Source organism: Periplaneta americana, chromosome 1 (assembly GCF_040183065.1).
Source record: "Periplaneta americana isolate PAMFEO1 chromosome 1, P.americana_PAMFEO1_priV1, whole genome shotgun sequence".
In the NCBI taxonomy this organism is placed as follows: Eukaryota; Metazoa; Arthropoda; class Insecta; order Blattodea; family Blattidae; genus Periplaneta; species Periplaneta americana.
Genome location: NC_091117.1, coordinates 100,992,595 through 101,018,533, shown reverse-complemented (window position 1 = coordinate 101,018,533; position 25,939 = coordinate 100,992,595). Strand labels below are relative to the sequence as shown.

The window sequence follows — 25,939 nt, the reverse complement described above, 5'->3', positions numbered from 1 at the left end:
TTGCCTTTAGGAATGCTTTACACAAACCCACTGAAACAAACTGACTGCTTATTTGTTGAAGATGATGATAGAGTACACACTTTCTTCTGATTGGCCATCTTTGCTACAGCAGAAACATGTTTAGCTGTTGCAATATATTGTGTCACAAAATACTTCTTCTCGTGGTTTATAGACTTTTCACACACTTTATACAGTAAAATTGTTCCATCTGTTAAAAAAATATAACTTCCAAACTCTTTAATAAATTTGTTCAGTTCAGTTCTCACTTAGATGCTCACTTGTCTTCGACATGTCAAAGTGTGAACTTAAGTATAACTGCAAAATATTTACTAAACTGACTTTCCTATCAATATTTTTGTGTGAACAATGGGCATATTGTGAAAGGGGAGCCTATACCTTGTCGAGTCCACTAAAGGATGCCAACATAAATTCCTCAATCATGTTTTAACAGCATCTCGGTGAAAATTTACGACGATCAGTTTCAGACCTACTTAAACTTGAACACATTGTTAGTGCATTTTCTTTATAAAATGGAATCCGCTGCAAGACATTCTTTACAGTAGCTGCGTTTGAACGAACAATTACTTCTAATTCATGCCAAACAAACACTAAACTACAATAACAGAAAAATTGTAAAAGTAAGAAAATAATTACAAAAAAGACAGAAAAAGGCAGAATAGTACAAAATAGGCAGCAAAATACAAAAAAGGCAAAAATAAAAAACCTTCCCGTAATGTCTGATAAACAAGAATGTAATGTCTGTACATTTAAATCTTCCCTGAAGGTCACCAATAAAAAAGGCATTTTGCCATAAATCCAGAATCTAGTAATAAAATACGGTTTTAAATTTCCTATTTTATAGGTTACTCTGATGAAATAGTACACAACAGGAATTTCGCAATATGCATGGAACTACAATAGTCTTAGTTATGAATAACATATTCTGGATTCAACTACTCAGGTCTGGACCATAGAACGATTTCCTTGGGGAACACAATAAGATGATGAAATAAGCTAAGCCAGCCAATTGTCGATAATGAAGCCTTCTAATTAAGGAGATGAGAGTTAATCCTAAAGTTGGCCAGCTAATTTTTAACGACAGTAGCAATGTGAAATGACAAAAACTAAATATTTATTACTTGTACAAATTGAAAGAGAAGCTATGCTTCCTTAGTCTCTATGATGAACTCTATGCCTCTGCATCACAAAGATTAACCCACAACATGCTAAAATAACTTGGTAAGAACTCTGTGTGTACTGTGTTATGCATGGACATGGAGTAGGCCTACACATTGAGCATTTGTAATGTGTCTGAAAAAAAAAACTTGCTGAGTTTTCCTTTTCAGCAGTACTGGTACTAAATTGTATGTACTGTACCCGTACCTGGTTTTATATTGAACATAAGTAATAAATTATTGAAATCAGGATTTTTTACTTACTTCGTACAAAAGCAGATACATATATAGAACATAAGTATTTCATACCAATAGAAAAAAATGTTTTTATTCATTTTAAATTGCAATATTGTACGAGGCGTGTTCTTAAAGTAAGTTCCATTTTCAATTATAGCTGTCGCATCGCTGCAATCGTTATTTTGCGCATGCGTGTTTTCTTCTTCAGTCCTCAGGCAAGCTCTGCATACAGTTTCAGAGCTTCAGTCCGTGTGTGTGGTTAGTTGTGATCAGTTGAAATGTTTAAAGTGATCGAGCACCCCGCCGACTGTGAGATGCAGTCTGTTATCCGTTTTTTGAATGCGAGAAACATCAAACCAGCTGACATTCATCATCAACTTTGTGAGGTGTATGGTGATGATGCCATTAGTGATGGAATGGTCAGGAGATGGGTTAGAAAGTTCAACGAGGGCCGCATCTCTGTGCATGACGAGCAGCATACCGATCGGCAATCTTTGATTTGGTGCGTGCTGTCGATGAAAAAATTCATGAGAACAGGAGGTTCACAATTTCTTCGCTTTCCTTGAATTTTCCACAAATGTTGCGGAGTGGTTCGCAGGTGGGTGAATTCTGCAATGTGAGGATAGAAAGACTTGTGCCATGACTCGATAAATGCCTCAATAATGGTGGAGATTATGGTGAGAAGTAATTGAAGTGTGGGGAATACAATGCTACAAAAATGGTTTGTAAATATTTTCCCGTTTACTTTCTACACCCTTTTGGAACTTACTTTAAGAACACGCCTCGTATGTGAAGATTGACTGAATTTTTATTTTGTGTACTTATATTTTCAGAATGCAGCTAAATCTACAGATAAGAGAAACGAAGAAACAGAATGATGACTAAATGGTGGCCAACTTTATAATTTCTCTATTGTTACATATTGTTCATTTAATGAGACTGTGCCAATTATGAGATTAATTATTATTATTATGTTGAGGAGCAGATCTTTGGACTTAACGTGTATTGAAGTAGTGGTCAAAGAGTAAACCATAAATTGAAAGTGAGTCAGATTCTTAATGTGTTCCTTCGATTCAAAGAAACACTGTCACAACAGTCTGCTACAGCAATTTCTACCCAAATATAATTTTCCCAACTTTTGTGACATTGTATTGTATGAAAACAATAAAAATTGTATAATGAAATTTGTTATATTTATGCATCTTAAATTATTGACACTGATCTATTCTTATTTTTAAGTAGCCCATTAACATTGCTAATTATGTACTTTAGTTTTATTGTCGATGTATTTTTTCCACTTTTGGATATCCAGATACCTTTCATTTAATTGGTATGTTTGGGACACACACATTGGGAAGAAGCAACGAAATTTATCATCAATAAAGGATAATGCAAACACAATGCTTAATCTGGATGATGATGCTCATGAGACAAAGTCATCACTTTGAAAAATACAGAACAAAGAAATCTGTTCTAAGAATGACAAATGACAAATACTTCCTCAGAAATGATAATAATTCATTGTACTGATAAGCTGTCATTGCTGCTTCCCTTTAAAAATTATAACGAGAATAAAATATTCGTATATCATAACAATGGTTTATGTAAAAACAGTAAAATGTACATAATAAGAGTTTTCTCTCGATTTTCTTCATAATATTTTTAAAAGAATTTATTGCTTTGTATTTTCACTCTTGTAGGCTATATAATGTTTGTTGTAACACTGTCTTCCTCATGATACAATACTTCTTTCATCATGGGCGAAACTGGGAGTAACTCTTTGCAGAAGTTGCAAAATATCTTGCTGCAGGACTTCGGTCCTCCTCAGATATTTCTCAATATTACTCAGTCGTTCGTCTAGTGACTCCAATTGCCTATTTGCTCCAGAATCATTCTGTGCAATACTGGCTGCAATTTTGAGGATCCCACAGTCAATGTTGTAGTTGCATGATACCTTTGAATTGCTTCCAAACGGGAACAGGATATTGGCATGATCAAAGCCAGAGTTTGGAAACAGAATCACACTCCGGTGCAAGTTCTTGAAGCACCGCAGCCAGTTGCACAGAAGCCACAGATACATCGAGGATCTGATAATCCACTTTAGGAGAGGAGTGCGGTTCAAATATAACTGCCTCATGCGGAGGTGAATGTGAAGGGGGTTACCCAGCAGGAGCCTCTCTATATCTGACGTCACATCCACTCTTGCTATGAGATGAACCATTTCAACTTGACTTTGGATATTCAGGGTGAGACTTACGGCTAACCCAGTCAAAATATTCAGGAATACAAGAGATAGGAGAAACAAGAACAGGATGACAATGAAGTGACTTGCAACAGAGGCAGATTCTAGAGGCAGGAGCTTGGTGTCATATCCTCCAAGAAGCATGACGATTGTTGTGAACAGTGACACTAAGGGATTTTGAAAGAATTTGACGAAAGTGCTTCTTTCCGGAATGTATGTCTTCTTGTTATGGAACAATGTGTAGAAACTCAGAGTGAATGCAATGATGAGGAGCAGACACCAAATCATGTACTTGAGAAAAGAGCAACAAACTTTCTTGAACAGGTGAAAGTGTAGGTACATAGCTGGGTGTTTCCCTGTAAAAAGGAGCAGCCACGTCCACGCCAAGAGCAATGTCACGGTATCGAGAATGCTATCTTCAGCAATCCAGCCCTTGAACAAGATGACAGCAGCCAGGAATGTCAACAGGATCTGCAGATAGCTTCTCCACGTGCGCAAGTATCTGACTGGAGATAGAGAGAGATGGAACAGCAACTTCATTAACAAACACAAGATGCAGAGACCCAACAGAACGTGAATGGCAATCTTAAAGAAACATTTAGTTGAAAGCTTCGTACATAATGAACTGCGTTCATGATAGGGTGTCATGTATTGCTGGAGGATAGTGAAAGTCAAGATGCTGACTAAAACTACATAAAATGAGAGATCATAATAGTAAAATTTTCGTGTATGTTGCCATTTGAGATGAATGAAACTGGATAGCACAGGATGTAAAAGAAGATTCTGAAGTTTTGATGAGAGACTGATATGAATCAGGGGGTCCATTTCTGGACTAGGAGTGTGCAATTTCATCATCACAGCATCCGTCTCGTCATGAACTACAGACTTGAGATCTACAGGTGGTACGAGGAAATCATACTTAAACAACACGGCATCGTCACGTGGCATTTTCAGGCACGAATCGAGGAAATTCTTGAGTGTATGCGACTCAATGCCTGAGACAGGCATCATCCCTGCATGGTTTCGAGCACCAAGATACGCACCATGATTCAGAAGACATAGAGTGATGTCTTGGTCTCCATTCTGAGCAGCATAGTGTAAGGCAGTGTTCCCGAGCCAATCTGAAGCATTTACGTTGATGGAGTACAGCGTCCCTTCGTGGTTGTTGGCTGACCATTCCAGCAGCAGAGATATGCAATGTCTGAAGGCGCCTCTCTCCTTTTCATCTACTTCCCCACTCTTCTTGACTGCCACATGAAGTGCAGTCTGCTCGCTCCCATTCAGCACATTCACATCAACCCTGGCGTCACTCAGTAGCACTTCCAAAGTCTCAGAGTTCCCGAGCTCAGCCGTGATGTGAAGGGGAGTTTCTAGGAGGACCGGGTTTACGGTGTTGGGGTCTGTCCCATGCTGCAGCAGCAGACTGACAAATGGTGTGCCATCAGCTTGTCTGCAGGCTGCCTCCAAGCATGAACTGTCTGTATTTGTAGATGATGCCTGCAGTAATTGTGAGAAGCTGTCTATATCTCGTGCTTGCAAAGCTGCTAATAGTTCAGCTTGGTGTTGCACTGGACTTACAGCTACAGTAGGCTGAAGATCCACTTCATAAGGCATTATCCGTATAAATTACTAAAAAAATAAAAAAGTACACACAGGATCATGATTATTTATTTTTTCGTGGTAAATGAGACATCATATGCTTAAAGCTGGTTTGAATGCATTAATTTACATTCTTACCATTTCAAAGCATTCCCTTATATGGACATCTGCTGCACAGTGCATACAAATGTTTCAAATAACCATTTTTATTTTAAAGAAGACACTGAAAGTTTGATATTCGTTTTCAACGTTTCTAGCAACTCAGAAAAAAAATCCCATTACATTTCACAAGATCACAACTTGCCCTGGCTTAAAATATGGTTCTTATGTTTTAAATGCTCTAAGTGCCAATTCGAATTAACGAAAATTAACTTAGGACATTTTCTGGAATAGTTCTTTTTTGTAAATGATACTTTATAATACTCCATTATTGTGGTGAAGTCCTTACAATTTCCCTAAAGTTACAGAGAAGCTGGGATTAAGGCGTTCTCTGGAACAAGAACTTAACTACAAAATCTTTAATTAGAAATAGAGAACAGCAAATATTTTAGATCTCGTATTACAACATTGCACAGAACGACATTCAAATGTTTCTAGAGGACGGTGTGTTTATTTCAGGGAAATATTTTGTCAGAAGGGAGATGTGTTATTAAGAATTCAATGTGTGCTGGAAATGGAAAATCGACGTAATGTACATTAAGTTGTTATCCCAGGGAATGCCTCAATTAGTATTATAGACCTATGCACTGAGGATCATTACAGAAGCTGTGAAGGCAACTTCAATAGAAGCTATGCATATAACACAGAATTAGCCACTGTCCATAACACCACAGTATGAAAAATTAATTAGACTTCCTAAAGTCAAATGGCAAAATAATGGGTTGGTGCATAAGTTCGTAGCATTTTTCATTGCTATGGTAGCTGTACCACTATTGTAATTCAAGAGAATGAAAGTAAAAAAAAACGCTACGAACTTATGTACCAAACCAATATATAGCCTCAACCTACAAAACTGAGTAGCCTATTCAAAGTACTTTTATTAAAAAAGTGGAAGAACGACAAAGTTTATAAAGAAAATTCCTACCAATAGAGAAACATTTTCTGATCAAATAAATTGAATTGAATTCCACTACATCCCATCCAATTAGAATTAATTGAAAGTATATAAAAGAATATCAGTTACTACATCATAAGAGAAATCAGGAAATCCTAGAGGAGCTTAAAGTTACAGGAACACAGGATAAATTACAACAGTACAACAGTACAGACGAGAATGGCATGTTGTTGTTTAGTCAACTGTCCGAAGGCAGGTCTGAACCTCACAAGTGATACCAAGAAGGCACCACTTATGAGGCAACTAGGCCATGATATAATGGAGTAGGGTGGCCAGTTCCTTTACCCCTCCATTGCATACATCGCTCACTAGCTACATATTACAAACAATTGCTCTTCCTCTGACACATATCAAGTGAGATGTCCTGTCTGATAATAGATGTACAGCTGTCAAAAAAAAAAAGTGGCCACACTCGTGAACAGCGAATATTTTCAAAGTCCATTTCGGGTCGCGGCGATGTTACACGATGCATGTGCTTGTACAAGCAGTTCCCGAACTATGAAAGTGTTCCATGTCTGCGCCTCGTAGGCCAGCGGTAGAGTGCTTGTTTAGTGATTCAAAGGTTGTGGGTTCGGGCCTTCTTCAAGTTTTCATTTTATTTTTTAATCGTTCTTTAGCGATGTAAATGCTATTCAAATTATCATTTATATTCAGTTATCATTCTTTATGGATATCACGTTATTTATATTTTGTTATCGTTCTTTAGAGATATGAATAAAATTCAAGTCATCATTTGTATTCTGTTATCGTTTTATAACGATATGAATAACAATTTTTATTATTGTATCTCCAATAGTGGTTAGCCCTATTTTACATATGTATGTTAGAGCTATAGTTTCATACACAAAAAAGATAAGCATAAAGAGAAATAGAAAAGAAAATTAAATTAGCTTACGCGATGTAAACAAAACATAAACAAACCGTAAATTAGGCATTGCGATTGCAAAATAAATATCAGGTATCAATTTGAAACATACAAAAACATTAACAACACACATACGTAACACTTCTATAACACAAATACGCAGCCTTCCGTACCATACATCATAAATTAATACACAATAGTCATACAAACACAATCAAACTATAATTACGACATTGCGACGACATCAAGCATCACATAACTGACTCACATACATAACAAATCAAGCATCCGTTACAACACATACACTTCAACATAGTAACCACACTTTTAAAAGTTACAAATTTGGCTCCAAGAAGAATAAATAGGACACTGTTACTAATTACTATTCTTCTACAATTTCTTAAATATATCTGTAATAAATCTGTGAAATTCCGATATGAATAATATTCACGTTTTTTATATTGTTATCGTTCTTTAGCGATATAGATAATATTCAAGTTATCATTTATATTCTGTTTTCCTTCATTAGCATTATAAAATAATATTCAAGTTATTTATATTGTTATTGTTCTTTCGCAATATAAATAATCTGTATTTTATGTAAGTAATTATTATAACACAAATAACCATCCTTCTTTGTAAAATAGGTTATTTTATTTAGATAATTAAATAAGTATTATATAATATCTTATATTAATTAAACAAACCGATATTTATCATTTATATTCTGTTATCGTTCTTTAGTGATACTGTATAAATAATATTCTAGTTATTTATATTGTAATCGTTTTTAGCAATATAAATAACATAAATTTAATATTAGGTTTGGAAAAATCCAGTTGCATAATACTGGTATTAGTTTTTCTTTTTGTATTATTACATTATACTATCTTGAACCACAATAAAATGAAAAGGAGTAACGAGGAATTGAACCTGAGACGTTGACATCTAAATTTCGATGTTCGTCCGCTGAGCTACGAGGGCAAAAGTGTGGAAACATTTTCGGAAAAATTAGCCCAATCACACTCTAAGATTTTCTGATGATTCGTAGAAGCTAGTCCAGGATGCGGGGGGCAAAGGCTAATTGAGATTTCCCGGTCTCTGATCGGGTCAAACATCCTGATAGAATTAATATTTAACCCTTGCCGTGACTTTCGGTGAAGTCCAGAGGGCCCAATTAGTCAAATCCACTCTCCTCATCTCCATGCTTGGGTCCCCTGGAATTTAATAAGATGCGAAAGAGATAGTGGTGTGCGGAAAGCAATGGGATGTTACCGCATTTAGGTCTATCCTTCCCAAGAAAAACTGCAAACATGAACAAAGGAAGCTTTTAATAGAAGAAGAAGGATATTCTGCGGACCTCTGGAAAAAGAACTAAGGAAGAGACTAGTGAAGTGCTTTGTGTGGAGTGTGGCACTGTATGGGGAAGGAACATGGACATTACGACGAAATGAAGAGAAACGAATTGAAGCATTTGAAATGTGGATGTGGTGAAAAACGGTGCGTGTGAAGTGGACAGACAGAATAAGAAATAAAATTGTGTTTGAAAAAGTGAGTGAAGAAAGAATGATGCTGAAACTGATTAGAAAGAGAAAAAGGAATTGGTTGGGTCTCTGGTTGAAAAGAATAATAGAAGACATTAGGATATGTGGATCATATGCGGAGACTAAGAGGAAGGCAGAAAATAGGAAAGATTGGAGATTGCTGGGTTTGCAATGAAAGACCTGCCCATGGACAGAACACTTATGTATGTGGGTATGTTCAGAATGCCTGGAATATCGTGTCTAAGAACAGTCGCTATTTGCAAAGACTAGTCGATTCCATGTCCACTCGACTGCAAGATGATCGAGATAAGAGGAAGATAGACTAAATATTGAATTGTGGCTTTTTTGTTTTGTTTTTTGAACGCTTAATTGTTTGAATGTTTTAAGGCCGACGCCAGTAAATTTGTTTTGTTTATGCCACGAAAGACATTTTTATTGAGAATAAAATCTTTTTTCTTTCCATTTGCAGCCACAATATCATAATGATAAAGTCATGGCATAATATATTAATGAACCTGATGTTAATTACTAAAATAATCGTAAAAGAGAAAGGAGCCATTATGTATAGTTTGTCTCTCTCAAAAACATAACAAAAAAGAACATAAAAAGCACGAGGTTGTAGTCGAACGCAGGACCTCATGAATAAGAGGCCTGAACGCTACCATTACGCTATCGAATCACAGAGAGAATACTTCAATTATAACTGTAGATATCAGGCAACGTGGTCCAACAACATGTAACATCGCCTGTCTCCGAATTATAGCGAAGATACCCGAAGGGAACTTTGTTCCAGGAGAGCGGCCACTTTTTCTTTTGACAGCTGTACATATCAGCCAGAACCTCAGCCAGAGGATGAATGACATGAACTTCTATTAAAAATGGACCAACACGTATAGGTATCAAGAAGAATGTATATTATCAACCCCAAGGGAAAAGAAGTGCTGGACAACCAATGAAGAGATAGCGTGATCAGCCATAAAATGCTTGATCTCAGAACAAGTAAATTTCCTAAACTGTAAATACACTTGATGATGATGATGATGATGATATAAGATGATATAATCTATCTTACTCCATGGAGGCTCTCAATACCAGATATCCAATTTCTGATTGGCGAAGTATCTTTAACACGTTTCGAGAAAGGAGCAGGAGCAGGTTGGACATTCACACTTTTTTCATTCTATTGCAAAGTTGAACTACAAATAACTAAGTTGGATGCTGAAATGTGTGCCATAAAAACAACCCTTCAAACCCCCAAATAAGAGAATTCTTATTCTCTGAAGTTGTTATACTCTGCGGAGATGTTTGAAGAATCAAACCCAATATCATTTATTAAAAGAGGAAGGCTTGGATGGTTGAGCTAATTTGAGCGGATGCCAGACTCTAGGTTACCCAGGCAACCATTGTATGGACATTCAGGTGGAGCAAGACGAAGAGGAATACACAGGCTTAGGTGGTTGCAAAATGTGGGGGATAATTTAAGGAAGATTGGAGTTAGGCAGTGGAGGAGACTGGCACAGGATAGGACAGAATGGTTACAAATATTGGAGGAGGTCCAGGCCCTCAATGGGCTGTAGCATCAGTTATGAATGAATGTTATATATACTCTATGGTTCCAAAGCAACATTCCAAGTTGTCTGTTGGCCAAAAAATGTGAAGACCCTGCTCTACATACTATAATATTATTTGTGAATTTTATAACAATGAGAAAAATGTTTTTCTCCAGATTAGATCCCCTCTCACGTTGATATTACGGGTATAATATACTACATTAAAGCTGTTATCTTTCCAAAATATTAAGAACCAAGTACAGATAAAAAAAAGAAAATATTAACACCAATATAGGGTTACCATACATCCATAACGGAAAAAGAGAACACTTCCAATCGACAAAAGTTCTAACATAATCATCTTTTTTAAAGACAAAACTAAATTATGCACATCATATTACTATCAGGTTAACCAGTTGACAACAATTATTAAAAATAAAAATCATCGATATTTAGGTTAATAATAATTAAGAAACTATGCTTTAGCTTTGTTGAAATATAAAACAATTTTTTGATAACGTTTTGGAACTCTATTTGCCAACAAAAGCGCAGAATATTTAATAATCTGTATGCAACACAGCAAAATTGCATTTAAGGGGAATCTGTACACAGAATTTTGTCAAAAAATGAAATTTTGGTTTTTATCGTTTTTCGGTAGTTTAATATGTGTAATATGATAATATGATTTTATTTTTCTAATTGTCAGTTTTTAGCCTTATCTTCAGCAAAAATATTGTATTAATTCTTAATGCAAAAAATGTTATCAATGAATTTTTTTTTTTTTGTCAGCCACTCAGTGGAATTTTAAATTCATTCAGTCGATTCTATACATAAAAGTATATTACTGTACATATACCCATTTTTTCCACATTTGTATCTTTCATCACTTCTGAGAAAAGTGCTCCCAAAATTGAGAAATTTAACACTAATTACAAGATATGGAAACTTCGACACCATTTTTCTGCACTTTCTTATTTTTATGACATTGTATGTATGTATGTATTTATTCACACTGCAATGGGTATATACCCGGTGGCAGTGGTAACTAATTACACTCAATAATGACAATAATAAACTTGTTAATTAAAATACACTTAATAATAATACCAATAATTAATACTAACAATAATTTATAATAATAATAATAATAATAATAATAATAATAATAATAATAATAATAATAATAATAATAATAATAATAATAGGGAATATCCTAAATTAAATGAAGCACTATCACTTAAAATAACATTTAAAATAAATCTAATTTGTATCTTAAATCTAAGTTCGAACTAAAACCCACGAGTATGATATGTTCATATCTGCACAAGTACCTTTCCACATTACACTCATTTCGCTGTCAACTCACTCACTGCATTGGAACTACGACACATTTCACTGATTCTATCCTGATTTCACTAACACTTCAAAAACATTTCACTGTTCAAATACTTTGCACTGCCACTATAAACTATAAAGCTTCCCTGACAGGAACACGTTTCACTGACACAACATAATTCTTCACTGATACAACACTTCAATAACAAAATATCATTTACATCCTTTACATACTGTGTACAATTATCGTATAATAGTAAAGTCCTTAAGCCTATTTTTAAATACGTTTTTGGTTGTTGGTAAAGCCTTTAGTAAATCTGCAGGTAAAGCATTCCAGTCCCTGATAGTACGATTGAGAAAAGAAAACTTTCCAGTGTCCGTCCTCTGTCTTCTTTCCCTCAATTTAAATGAGTGGTCGTTCCTTGAAGAGTAATTTGGCGGTTGCAACCTATTTTTTATTTCTCTCCAGGCAGGCTCACCTCTGTATGTTTTGAACAGTGCGCATAATCGAATTCGCGTTCTCCTGTCCGTGAGTGTGTCCCATTTTAATGGTGAATTTTTCCGACAACACTTGAGAGCCCGTTTTTGAATCTTTTTCAGTGTCTTAATATGTTCTAATCTGTAAGGATCCCAACATGCAGCACAATATTCCATTACTGGACGTACTAGTGATTTATATGCAATCTCTTTGGATTTATCAGACCCTTTTCTTAGTACCCTCACAGTCTACTATATACAGTCGCGAAGCTCAATATGTAGTAAAAATGCAAACATGGGTAGTTGCCCACCACTAGGATCGCTACTATCGCCTCATCATCGCAGATCTCTCTCCTAGTAGGCGACAAAATATGTTACACTTTCGTTGTGTTCTTTTGGAAAAATTAACACCTTCCTTCCATTATTGAAATATTAAATGCATAAAGTTAATTTACTATTTTAATGAAGTATATTAAATTCCACCATAAACTCGAAGATACCTGCAAGAAATAAGTTAATATAATTTTTGTTTGTGCAAAACGAACTGAAATTTACTATAATGGCTTCACTCATTCAAGATTATAGCGATAATTAACTATGAAACCAATAAATATTAATTTGCATTTTCCTTTACAACAATAATAATAATGGAAATATGAATTAATGGAGTAACTTACGTGTACCGGTACTTGTAGTGTAGGCTTATGTAGTTAAAGTGGGATGAGGTTAAGCAATAATAATCACACCAGAATTGGAAATAAAACGTGATCAATAAATTTTATTGTAACAGACCTTTTCTACGTCTCTAGTAAAGCAACAAATAAAAATAACAACAAAATTAACAACTATAATTAAAAACATATCCTTTGAAATAAAGTAGGCCTAAGCAATAATAATCCCACCAGAATTGAAAATAAAACGTGATCAATAAATTTCATTAAAATAAACTTAATTTTTCTACGTCTTTAGTAAAATAACACATAAAAATAATAATACAATTAAAAATATATCCTCTGAAAAAAAAGTAGACCTAAACTTTATTTCTCTGGAAATTTAGCTGCCTAAGTGACAGAACTTTAACCAGTATCTAATGTCCTTTTGGTTAGACTGAAACATTTCATTGTGAAATTTAAGGATATAATGTATTCTAACAGTCACAAAGAACTTCAAAATTAAGAGATTTGTTTCTGCACAGCATTCTTGTGGAAACCCTGGAACTTTTCTGTATCTTTCGGAAATCGGATAAAGGATAACTCTTGCCTCTTTCTCTTACTGTTGCTTCAATTTATAGCACTACAAACGTCTCCTCCTTGTCCCATATTATTATTCCAATTATTATATTTTAGCCATTAACCTTTTCATTACAACCAATAACAAACATTTCACAAGCATCAATGTGAAATACGCAACGAGCTATCACTCGATAGAAATACGACACAGTCCAAAGTCGACCATGGACAGTCTATTGTTTCTAGTTGCTAACCGCTTGGAGCGCTTTATCACGAGATTTGCAAAAAAACACCTCAAGCTTCGCGACTGTATATAGTAGACTGTGATACCCTCATCACAAAGTGTAACGCTCTCCATGCTTTTCCCACTGTGTCCGTAACGTGTTCCCCCCAGCCGAGATTGCTGCTAAATGTTATTCCGAGATATTTACATTTGTTAACTTCCGGAATGGTTTCACTCCCTAACATATACAATGCGACTATTTTATTTCTTTTCCTTGTAAAGCTGATGGCTTTGCTCTTTAGAGAATTTATTTTCATTTTGTTGGCTATTGCCCAATCATTTATTCTATTTAGGTCAGTCTGAAGAAGAGTAGTATCTTCATAACTTTTTATTTCCCTGTATACCATACAATCATCCGCGAATAAGCGAACCCTAGACAAAATATTAACTGGCAGATCATTTACAAAAGCCAGGAATAGAATAGGCCCCAAAACACTCCCCTGTGGGGCGTTTGGTGTATTTTTCTCAGAAAATATTGTACCCAGAAAGCTGAAATTAATATACAATATCAATATGATGACATTTTACATAGTAGGTAAAAAAAAAAATTAAGATTATTTCTATCTTCAGCAAAAATAAAAAATAATAATAATAATAATTTGTAGTAATTCTTAATGCAAAAAAGTAATCAGTGATTTTTTTTTCTAACCATTCAGTGGAATTTTAAATTCATTGAACCAGTTGAATACATAAAGGTATGTTACACATGCCTATTTTTCTACATTTATTTATTGTAAGTTACGGACGTACACTCTCCCCTTAAAAGTAGTTATTTTTCCTTGAGTGAAAAAAAAAAGAGAACATATCACCCTTTTTCCTAAAATCTGCCCGGACACTTTTTTTTTACTTAAAAAGGGCATGTATGGTAACTGGTAACTCTACACCAATAGTATCATTGCAAAAAAAAAAAAAAATTCATTCTTAGATGGTCCACGAAAAACAGTTGTTGCCTCTTGCCACCTTCTAACTGACCATGACTGGCTAATATGTAGTCTACATTAAAAGTCTCCCATCACAGAGTTACATTTTATGCCAGAGCAGTAAAGATAGGGGAGTCCCATCCAGTAGTGGCTGAAGTCACTTTGTAAGAACATTCAAGTCAGAAACAAAAAGTAACGATAATGAATTGTTTTATATTGTGAATATCTGCCTCCGCTGCTGCTGCTAAAGTCCCTCTTATTTCCAGCAGCCAGTCACGTTGCAGGTCAGCTACATTAAACATGTGGGTCCTGTCATTCGCTGCTGATGACATGCACTCCCTAAGGCTCGGTAAATGCTTAATATAATCGCTCGCCATTTTTGTTCTTTTGTTGGCACTTGCAGGAAGCACACACTCAATTATTTACTCAATTACAGTGCTTTTGATTTATTATCATAGGAGCTACAACATGATAATGTTTAACGGTGCGGAAAATAGATTCCTCATCTGGTAGCTCAACAACAAAAGAACAAAAATGGTGTACAATACTTACTACCAACCAAGATTTTATAGAGCCTTCTTCACTTCCTAAGGCGTAAACAAAGAGGAGGAGTCACGCCAGAAATAACAGCAACGCGACTATTAAATAATAATAATAATAATAATAATAATAATAATAATAATAATAATAATAATAATAATAATAACTTCAGTAAAGAGTTCAACAGCTTTCTGTATAAAATTGGCGATCTTGCTACCAGATGTGAACTAAATCCATCACACCTTTCTTAGACCAATGCCAGATATGACCAAAAAGAACACAAGGAAAACAGAAGAAAGAATCTGTAATATTGCATCAAACAAATTCATTTGTTTTCTGCATAAATATTTGAGCACCTTTTATTTAGATATTTATGTTCAAACCTAGAATTAGTCTTTCCATATGTATTTACTTTCTGTTTATCTTCATATGATTAAGAAAGTGTATTTTATATTGGAGTATTTATTTTATTCATAATTTATTGTTTTTCATCAACATAGCACAATTACATGCATATAATATATGATGTCAGGTACCGCACTGTTTTCCTTATGCTCGCGCTCTTTTCAATAACATATTTGCCAGCAAGAAAGTTAGCCCTGACATGGAACAAATATTCGTTATTTAGTGCTGCCATTTCGAATCGAATTGTCAACTGAATGGCACAGATAAGACCTTTCCTCTTTCCCTTTGCACCACAGCACAGTGGGGCCAAGAGGGGGTAAAGTTGGCAAAAATTATTTTAGTCGATTTTAGGTAAGAAATGTTACGTTTCATTTAACGACGTCGCCGGATGTGCCGGAATTTTGTCCCGCAGGAGTTCTTTTACATGCCAGTAAATCTACTGACATGAGCTTGTCGCATTTAAGCACACTTAAATGCCATCGACCTGGCCGGGATCGAACCTGCAACCTTGGGCATAGAAGGCCAGCGCTTTTTAGGTAAGATAATGGGCAAAAATATATATGTATAACAAAATAATAATGATAACAATAATAATCATAACATTTATTACCTATCAATAGTCAAGTTTCTGATAAATTTATTGGCAAAATATTACAGTTATAAAAATCTTAAAATAAAATTATAACTTACTGGATTTAAATTATACAAAATAATTAAGAATAACGATTACAATGGACTAAACATATAGGTATACATTTAAACATGCAAAAATAGGGAATAACAAAGATTACATGTGGAATCTGAAATTACCATTGCTTGATTAATTTTCGGAACTATAGTTAATGTTTAGTGGCAGTACCATATCTAACACTTTTTTATCAAAATATGACTTTCTAGTAATGTGCAATTCTTCCATGCTTGAAATGTACAAATCAAATGCAATCAATAGCCTATTAGGCACATCTTAATTAGTCTTCTCTCGAGAAATTTTTCTCGTGAAACGTTCTCTGTATCTTTTGAACACTTTATTACTGGCCTCTTGTGCTTCTTTGCTGAAACTGAAATCTGATGGGTCTACAGAATCTCGTCAATGAACACCTTCTATTTTACCAAATTAAAATTTCCTCATTCGTCCCAGATTTATCTACAGTGAGTCGCAAAGGCACTTGAGATGAAATGAATATATTTGCATTAGTTTCTTCGGGGTTCGTCATAATCTCTGCTTGTACACTGATTGATTAGATACATCAGATCCACATTTACTAACCAAATACATTTTCCCCATCCTTTCTAATCCTTCATTTATTATATTCCATAGATCTTACATGAGCAATGAAGCTTTAAGATGTGGAACAAGTCAAAATTTTACAATATTACAATTAAAATTTTTACAAATTTTTGCAATATTTTACAATTTTTACAGTTTTACAATTTAGTAATTTTCTACAATTTTTACAATTTTCTGCAATTTTTTACAATATTTTGGCGAGATGTAGTGAGATGAGGTGAGGTCCGAGGATTTGCCAAAAGATTACCCGGCATTTGCCTAAATTACCTGGCATTTGCCTAGATTACCTGGCATTTGCCTTGATTCATTAAAACATCTTTTTGAGTTTGTACAATTCGTGAATCTGATGATCCAACAGGACTTGTAGTTTTACTTCAGAAGAAGTTTCAGTGACAATAATAATTGCTTCTTTTTCGGGATAACACTCTTTTTTGGCAGACTGAATTCTTTTGTAAGAAGGAAATCGAGACAAACCTTTTTTCCCAATTATGTTTTACTGTTCTCTTGTAAGATTAGCCTAAATAAACATTGATAATGCTTCGGCTGCTGGGAGTTTTCGGGTCCTTTGACTATTTACCTGCTTGTATGCAGTTTCATATTTTGAAGCTCGTTTTGATGAAATCATCATAACATCTTTAACGACTTTGGAAGCTTCCAAATGACCAACAGAACGAAGATTCATTTGAGCAGCATACGAAATCTCCCCAAAAGAATGTTGAAGCAGCATATTTCTAGTTTTCTGACGTTTGAATCTTTCATTAATAACTTCGAAATTTTTTGTGGTCGACCAATTTTCTTTCTTTCAGTAGTTGAGTAGTTCAGGAATCTAATTGAAGTTTTCAGACAATTTCTATTACTTTGAAGAAATATTTACTCTTTTCCGCTGGACTCCTGCCACTTCTTTTTGAAATCAGAGACAAAATAAAATAGCCTCTTATTTAAATCCGAATTCAGATTTTCCAGTTATTTACTGTGTTTCTGCATAAATTCCTTCAAAGATCACAATTTATCTTCAACTTTTTATTGCCAGAATTTATTATGTCGTACAGGGTCCGTTCTTGTTAAGAAAATATCATTACAGCCAGATCCTGAAGAAAATATTAAAGAAAAGAATGTATTTCGCTAATAATTTTAAATAACTGGCTGACACACGCTCGAAAGAAAGTGTTATATTGTACAGCAGAATTCCGCAATATCCGCAAAATGTTATTAATGTTTTTTAAAACATGACTAATTTGTGTACCAGAAGAAGTTCAAATTATAGCCCGGACGTGCCTGGAACATAACTGAAATCGTAACAATATACTGTAGCTATGAACTGGATTTTTGTTCCAATACAACATGTGGTGTTTCTATTTGTAATTTCGAAGTCTTTTCCTCAATATATTACTTTAGAAATAGTAAAACAGCAAACTGCATACCTCCAAGTGAAGACTCATGACAATTACTATTTATTAAATGAACACACAGCAAAATGATATCAACTTGAAAACAGAGAGCTCTTTCTGCTTATCAGCTACTCAATGAGTCGTCAGTGCAACATGTAAGTTCTGACCTCCACAGTTAGGAGTAGGTTACTTCTTATGTAATTTCCTTATCAATATATGTTGCAGGTGGTCTTTAGCTTTCTTGAATTTTTAAAAATCTTTAAAATAATTACGCGATTTGATTTTTGGACTTTTTGCCAGCTTTTCCTGTAATTGGCCCTAAAGCCACCCTTGGTCCCATCTAGATGTGTGTGTACCCCTGGCATGGAAGTCATGTACTGTTGCATCAAAGTCCAACTTAGCACAATGAACAATATCACTATTTTACTTATAATACTGCTCTTTGTTCTACAATATACTTCTGTCATGCTATAATTAACAACGAACAATGTAACTTACACACAAAGATAACTGTTGTCCTTCACAGATCTAACATGTCAAGTCCACCTACACATTTTGGACCTTGGTGATGACTCAACTTGTAGGAAACGTGGGATGGAGGTTAAGTCATCACCTCGCAATCTGCTGGATTGCCCAGTCTAAGCCAAATCACTCATCATTATCTCGGGAAACATGTATTGTTTCCTGAGGAATTTCAGGAAATTAAATCCAATATTATCGCAAGGCTGGTGTTGCATTGTGGTCTTCTACCTTGATTTCCACCTCATGGGGTGTACAATGGGCCATTTGCGCCTAAGTAATATAGGTGAAATATACACCCTTTCATCATCATCATCATCATCATCATCAGCAGCAGCAGCAGCAGCAGCAGCAGAAGAAGAAGAAGAAGAAGAAGAAGAAGAAGAAGTCACTAACGAATTCTAAACCAAACACACAATGATAGCAAATTTAACACACAATTGTGTAACACATTAACTCACTAACAAACTCTACACCAAAATGACTGGCATGACTCAGTGTCTATTTCACCTCATGATTAAGTCTGAATTCTTACAGTAAGGAGCAGCATTCTGACAGCCCTAGTTGCTACTAACCACTCTGTAAATAAATCGACCAAGACACTACGATCATATGATTGTAAGAGCAACTGTCTCTGGTAACTTCTCATATCAACGTATCCCATTAAGACAATTCTGAGAAAAAAGAAATGCAAACTATTTACTGCATTTTCACATGAACAAAGCCTACTAATTGATATTAGAGGAGAAAAATTCGCTCCGGCACCGGGGATCAAACCCAGGTCCTTGGTTCTACATACCAAGCACTCTAACCATTGAACTACGCCAAAGTTTAATCCACAGCACCAGATAGAATCCCTCTCCTTCAGTGTTTTTCCCTTTGTGGTCTGACTCCAAGTTCGACATGTATGTTGACATTTTATATTATGTCAACTGTCATTATACAAGAAGTGCACTCGGATGAGTCGGTGGCCGGGATTCCACAATAATATGCACTGTTGCTCGAAGAATCTACGTAAAGATTAATTTTTTTGGTCCTACAGAATACATCTGTTACGGTAACAATTGATGTTAAGAGGAAAAAAATTTGCTCCGGCACCATGGATCGAACCTGGGTCCTTGGTTCTACATACCAAGCGCTCTAATATTGAGCTACACCAAAGTTCATCCATAGCACCAGATCGAATATCTCTCCTCTCAGCATAAAACGCTGTTAACTATAGTTCTAAAAAATTTTAAATGTACTGTTTTGCAGGCATCAGTTTGATGAAAAATTTAAAAGTACTAACAACTGACAAAGCAAAGTGCTGTTTATATTCTGGATATACAATGCATATACACCTGAAACCGTGTGGAGACTTTGCTTGGGAAAGTACAGTTGGCGACAATTGAGCTGTAGCACTCTGTGCTCACTATGGTAAGAAATGCCAACTAACCAATCGTAATCACTCTGTTTGGTGTGAATGCTGCCAATAATAACGAAAACTGTAAACGCATATGCTTCAGTCAAAAGAAATTCATTACAGTTGACTTTGGTAGAAGACAGTATTGTGTTCTGCATTTGTGAAATAATAAAATACAGTGAACTTTTGTACACTGCGAGTGCTAACCACTTGAAATTAATAATATGCCACCACCGAAAAGGAAGTGTGTTTTTAATAGTGACCTACAAAAGGAATATTCATACATTTAAAAAAAAAAAAAAACAATTTCTGACTCAGATGTTCGATGCAATAAGTGTGCATTTACTTTCAGTATAAGCCATGAGGCCAATCGGATATATCACAACATATAAACAGTGAAAAACATAAAAGAATGGTGTGTGCAAGTGCTTCTAGCACTGTATTGACTAACTTTTTTAAAAGTGAAAGTTTTGGTGACAAAGATATGAAATTAGCAGTTGTTGAAGGAGCGTTTGCTTACCATACTATCCACCACAATCAATCTTTCAGATCAATGGACTGTTATCCAATGTACTTTTGAACCAAAATTTACTTGTGGCCGTAGCAAAACCGAGGCAATTATATTGAATGTTTTAATCCCATTTGCCATTTTTCAACTAGAATCTGATTTACAGAAAGCTAATTTTATATCAATAATGACGGATGCATCAAACCATAAGGACATAAAAATATTTCCATTGCTTGTTAGGTACTTTAATCCTAATGAGGGGATTCAAGTTAAAATATTGGATCTTAAATCTTTGCCTGGAGAAACTTCAGAAATCACTGCTATATTTTTGAGTGAGTGTGTGAAAAATAATAACTTAAAAGAAAAAACAATTGCTCTTTGTGCAGATAATACGAACTGCAATTTTGGAGGTAGAAAGAACGTCAATAACGTCTTCACAAACCTTATTTAAGTCATAACTTATTTGGGGTTAGGTATTCTGCTCATATAATTCACAATACTATCCAGATGCCTGCTCATGTCCTTCCTATTGATATTGAAGGCATTGTTTCTAAAATATATTCTTATTTCTATGTGTATACTGTAAGGGTTGAAAATCTTAAGAATTTTGTGAATTTGTAGACCAGGAGTACAAACAAGTTTTAGAGTATAGCAAAGCAAGGTGGCTTGCTTTACTCCCTGCGGTCAAATGTCTTCTGACTATGTTCCTCTGAAATCATATTTTGACTCTCAAAATAAATGTCCATTTGTTATCAAATCATTCTTTGAAAATCCTTTATCAGAAGCTTGATTGTACTTTCTTCACAACCAAGCATCGGCTTTTCATACTGCAGTTCAAAAAGTAGAGGGTCAAACAATTACAGTTTTTGAAGTAATTTCTGTGTTACTGTAAATGATTTAAAAGCTAATTTAGTTTCCAAGGGTGAAGATTGTTTCATAACATCCAATGTCAGATCAATTCTTGGTAAATTGGAAAATGAGGGTTTATCATCAGAGATTTCAAAATTTAAACAGTATGTCCATACATTTTATCAAACTGCAGCTGAATATTTAAATAAATAGCTTGAACCCATTGAGGGTTTGCAGGACTGCAGTTGGGTAACACTCAAGGAAGGATATACAAAAGACTAAGATTTCATTCGTGAAATGGTTCCTTCAATTATAATAGATGATACTGGTCTGTATAATGAGTATGTGTATATTAAACAATACATATCACCGAAAATACTGGAAAAAAAACATTACCTTGCGACTGTTGGGTAGAATTATTTTACATTTTAACATGAACAATGTGCCTTATACCAATTTTCTTAAAATATTGGAATTTCTTCTTTGTTTACCTGGAACTAACGCCCCCATTGAACTAGTGTTTTCTCATATGAATGATTTGTGGATAAATGACAAGAACGCTCTTTCAGTACAGACTTTGAAAGCTATGTTGATTAATAAGGTGAACTTTAATCACACTTGTGTGAATTTTTACAAAATATTGTGTGGTAAAATGGACTTACTGAAGAAGATCTATTCATCAGGAAAATATTAATGAGAAATGACTCCTGCATTAATAATTCTACAGGATTGTTTGGCTGGAGTGAATTCAGTGCTACTGTATGATGTAAGTTACACAGTATTTATTTATTTACTTATTATTAGTTTCTGAACTTCGTATTCATGACGAAACAATTTTAAGCATCCTTGTTTGTCCCTTGTTTCATTGAGAAAACATTTTAAACTGTCCCCTTTTCTTGTATAAAAAATATGGCCATCTTAGCTATGAACGAAAATATTTTCAGAGATGATGAGTTTTTACCATCCTATGTAACAGATCGACTTAGCTATGAACGAAAATATTTTCAGAGATGATGAGTTCTTACCATCCTATGTAACAAATCGATGAAGTCTCTGTGTTCAACTTAGACCAGGCATATCAAAAACACTCAGACAAAATTAATGTGGTCAAGAAGCAACTGTGTCAGGACCCAGCACCGTGGTCTACTTTCTCCTCAGCAGATCAGACCTTATCCCAAAGCTCCAAAGAGGAAAGGGTGGAGCATGAGACCAAAAAAAAAAAAAGGAAGATGTCGCATATTGACTGACACACCTAAGAAAATTCAAGTTGAAGAGGAGCTCAGAAGGCAAAGGTGAAGAAAGTCTAGCTCAAACAAAGTCAGCCGTAAAGTGCAAAATAATAATTACCAATTCTAAAGGAAGTCCCAATAAGAATGCCGGTTTTAATAATGTGAATAAATGCAACAAAAACAGATAACAAAGCAGATATTAGTGCTGCCAACCAAACAATAACAAGATATTGTTGGGACATTGCACCATTATCTTGTTGTTGGTTTGGTGGCACTGTTATCTGTTTTGTTGCATTTATTCACATTATTAAATCTGGCATTATTTAGATCTTCAGAAGATGAAGACCTTTCTCTCACAAACAATAAATCAGTGGAGGAATGTAGCGATTCAGAAGAATGTAATGGTGTGAAGAAACAAGACATAGCGAAATTCGTGACGAGGATTTTGCATTAGTAAGTGTTCAGGGAAAGAAGGAACATTTCTACAGTGCTGAAATTATTATCAAGAAATATAGTGATTTACATGTAAAGTATGCCTACCTACCTGAAAAAGATTCAAAACCAACTGGGCACAAATTTGTTTACAGCAGTGACAGAATCGACGAAATGACAACTGATGATGTTTTATATAAATTTCCTGCTCCTATTAATGTTGGTGCTACCGCAAGACAAAGTAGATTTTTACCCTTTAGTGTGAATTTTGATGATTGCATTGCTGAATAAGAAATGTTATATTGTAATAGTAAAATTTTATGTCAGAATGCTTTTAAACCCTATGAAAAACAATTATCAGTGCTAAGTTACATCCCATGTTCCAAGCAGTGGCGTATACTGGTTAAAGGGTTTGGGCTACCGCTGACCCTATTATTACACAAAATATATCTAACAATTACTTTAATTTTAATTACTATGGTAAAACTAATAATACAAAATTATTACATTATGTTATATTATAAACTTTTTCTTTTGTAATTTCCTTGGGCTACCGCCGGTAGCCCGCAAAATACGCCCCTGGTTCCAAGATACATTACAAGATGGTCTTGTACCTTAAGACATTTGTATGTTTTCTTGGAAAATAATTTGGAGTGCTTATTGACTACCTGGGAAAATAATCCCAAGATACTCAATGATAATTTAACAAGTATATCATATGTGTAAACCTACACAACTCCGAGAAATACTGACTTAAAAAAAAAGTGTCCAAGGTACAGCCTCTCCCCTACCCATATAAATAAATAATAATTTCGTTCTAAAAATAATGTTTATTTTACTTAATTTACTTGGAGTCACCAATGTCCCAGTGGTATCTAATGTAACAAACTAATTTTGGTAATAGGAGGCAAGAATTCTGTTACAATAAGCAATCTCAAGTCTGATGCAATAATTGTACATACAGATGTTAGCATCAACCCACACACAGACCTACAACAAAGATGCGGTTAAAATGTAGTGTTTACTTAACCTTACTTAAAGTGTAGGTGGATTTTTTCTATGACACAGTCATACAATTGGGAGTCCTATTACAAATTTATCTGGAGCTCTTCCTTTAGTACTATCAAAAATAGATTTGTAAATCTTTTCTATCATTGAGTACTGTACTGCTTTCATAGTTTTTAATGCTTTCCAATTTTGAGAAATTACGTTCCACTGAAGCACTGCTAGCTGGAATTGTCAATATCAGCTCACATAACTTTGTCCTGTCCAGTTCATTTGTTACATCATTGTGCCTTCGTTTTTCTGCCATATTAGTTCTATTTTAGAAGCATGTTAATTACAGTATGTGCAGTGGGGTTAAACTGATTTCTTACCTCTGTCCACATTCGAAGTTGAAGTATGCTTTTCAGTACAAAGCAATTAATTCACGTAACTAGATAATGTTTCATTATTTTTATGTCTTGAAAAAACACTCTATCACAATATTATACTAAAAAAACCCTCTATTTAAATATTACACCTGAAAATACAATCTGCACCCTGATAAATAGATATCCTCTCTGAATTCCGAGTATATAGTGGAATAATGAAATAATAATGATACACAGAGAGCCATGAGTTGATGTAAGGTGCAGTTCTCGTGATAAGTGAATTATTAATCTAATCTCTGTTATCAGGCCATGCCTTTAAGTACAGAAATTCCATTAAGTTTATTTATTTATTTATTTATTTATTTTTTTTTTTTTTTTGTTAAGAGAAATCTGAAGCACTAGTGATGTAATAATTTAAACTTCCAGAAAGATACAATATGTAAATTGGTAGAGCAACTGGCTACAGACTGGAAGGTCCCAGATTCAACTCCAGGTGGTGCCAGAATTTTTCTCGTCAAAACTTTCAGAATGGCTGAAGTTCACTCAGCCTTCTATCAAATTGGGACCAGGTCTTTCCCAGGGGTAAAAGGCAGTCACAGCATGGAGCTCTACCTCCATGCTCTCCAAATACCTTCATGGCATATCTTTGTTACAAAATAATCTCAAATTAGATTATAATAACTTATAAGGGATGTGCTAGACTTCGAACACAGAGAGCTGCACAAAAACATGCTTAGAATAAAAATCGCTCATCACAAAAATAATGGCCTTTCCCATCAAACTCTGCAGTTGGCTGCTAGCACCATTTGATGGTGGCACTAACAACTCACTCTAATTGCGTGAATGGTATAGCTGCAGTAGAAGTTCGTCTCTTGGAGTGTTCGGTTTTGAGTCAGACTCTAAAAAGTGTACATTGGATCATGAAGCACATTAATTCCATGAATATCGTCAAAATATTTAGAGGCAAAGTTGTGACATTCCAAATATGGAAATGTAATTAAGGTATATGTATACGTTAGAAACACAAAAAATTATGAAAAATGGCATTTTTTGAAACAGTATGTTTTGGATGCAGCATTTCTTCTTCTTTCATTTGCTGGTTTGCTTATTTAATTCTGACTGGTAGTTTTGTAGATAATGGCACTTTTCTATGATAGTAACAAATGGTTACACCCCCTTTTATCTGTCAAAATGTCAGATTTTTTTCCTGAAATACTAAGCCATTTTTACCCATTTCAAAGTACTCTGGAATTTCTAATAGTTCACAAATAACTCATAGATAGAGATAGTGCACAGTTCTAGCCCTTCCTGCCATCTATGAACAGAAATTATAAATAAAACAGCAGAAAGAAAAGTTGTTTATGTACAAGTTTCATACACGTGGTTACACAGGTTATGAGTATTATTTCCAGCTGTTTGTGCCTTTAGTTTCAGTT

General features: G+C 34.7%; 1 protein-coding gene across 1 annotated transcript; it reads right to left on the bottom strand.

Annotated features, from left to right (window-relative positions):
* Positions 1-2,989: 2,989 nt before the first annotated feature.
* On the bottom strand, positions 2,990-24,739 carry LOC138698799 (transient receptor potential cation channel protein painless-like). Its single transcript, XM_069825027.1, has 2 exons — positions 24,507-24,739; positions 2,990-5,283 (listed from the first exon to the last, which is right to left on the bottom strand). The coding sequence occupies exon 2, from the start codon at positions 5,266-5,268 to the stop codon at positions 3,145-3,147; it is 2,124 nt and encodes a 707-aa protein (XP_069681128.1). The 5' UTR covers positions 5,269-5,283; positions 24,507-24,739; the 3' UTR covers positions 2,990-3,144.
* Positions 24,740-25,939: the final 1,200 nt, after the last annotated feature.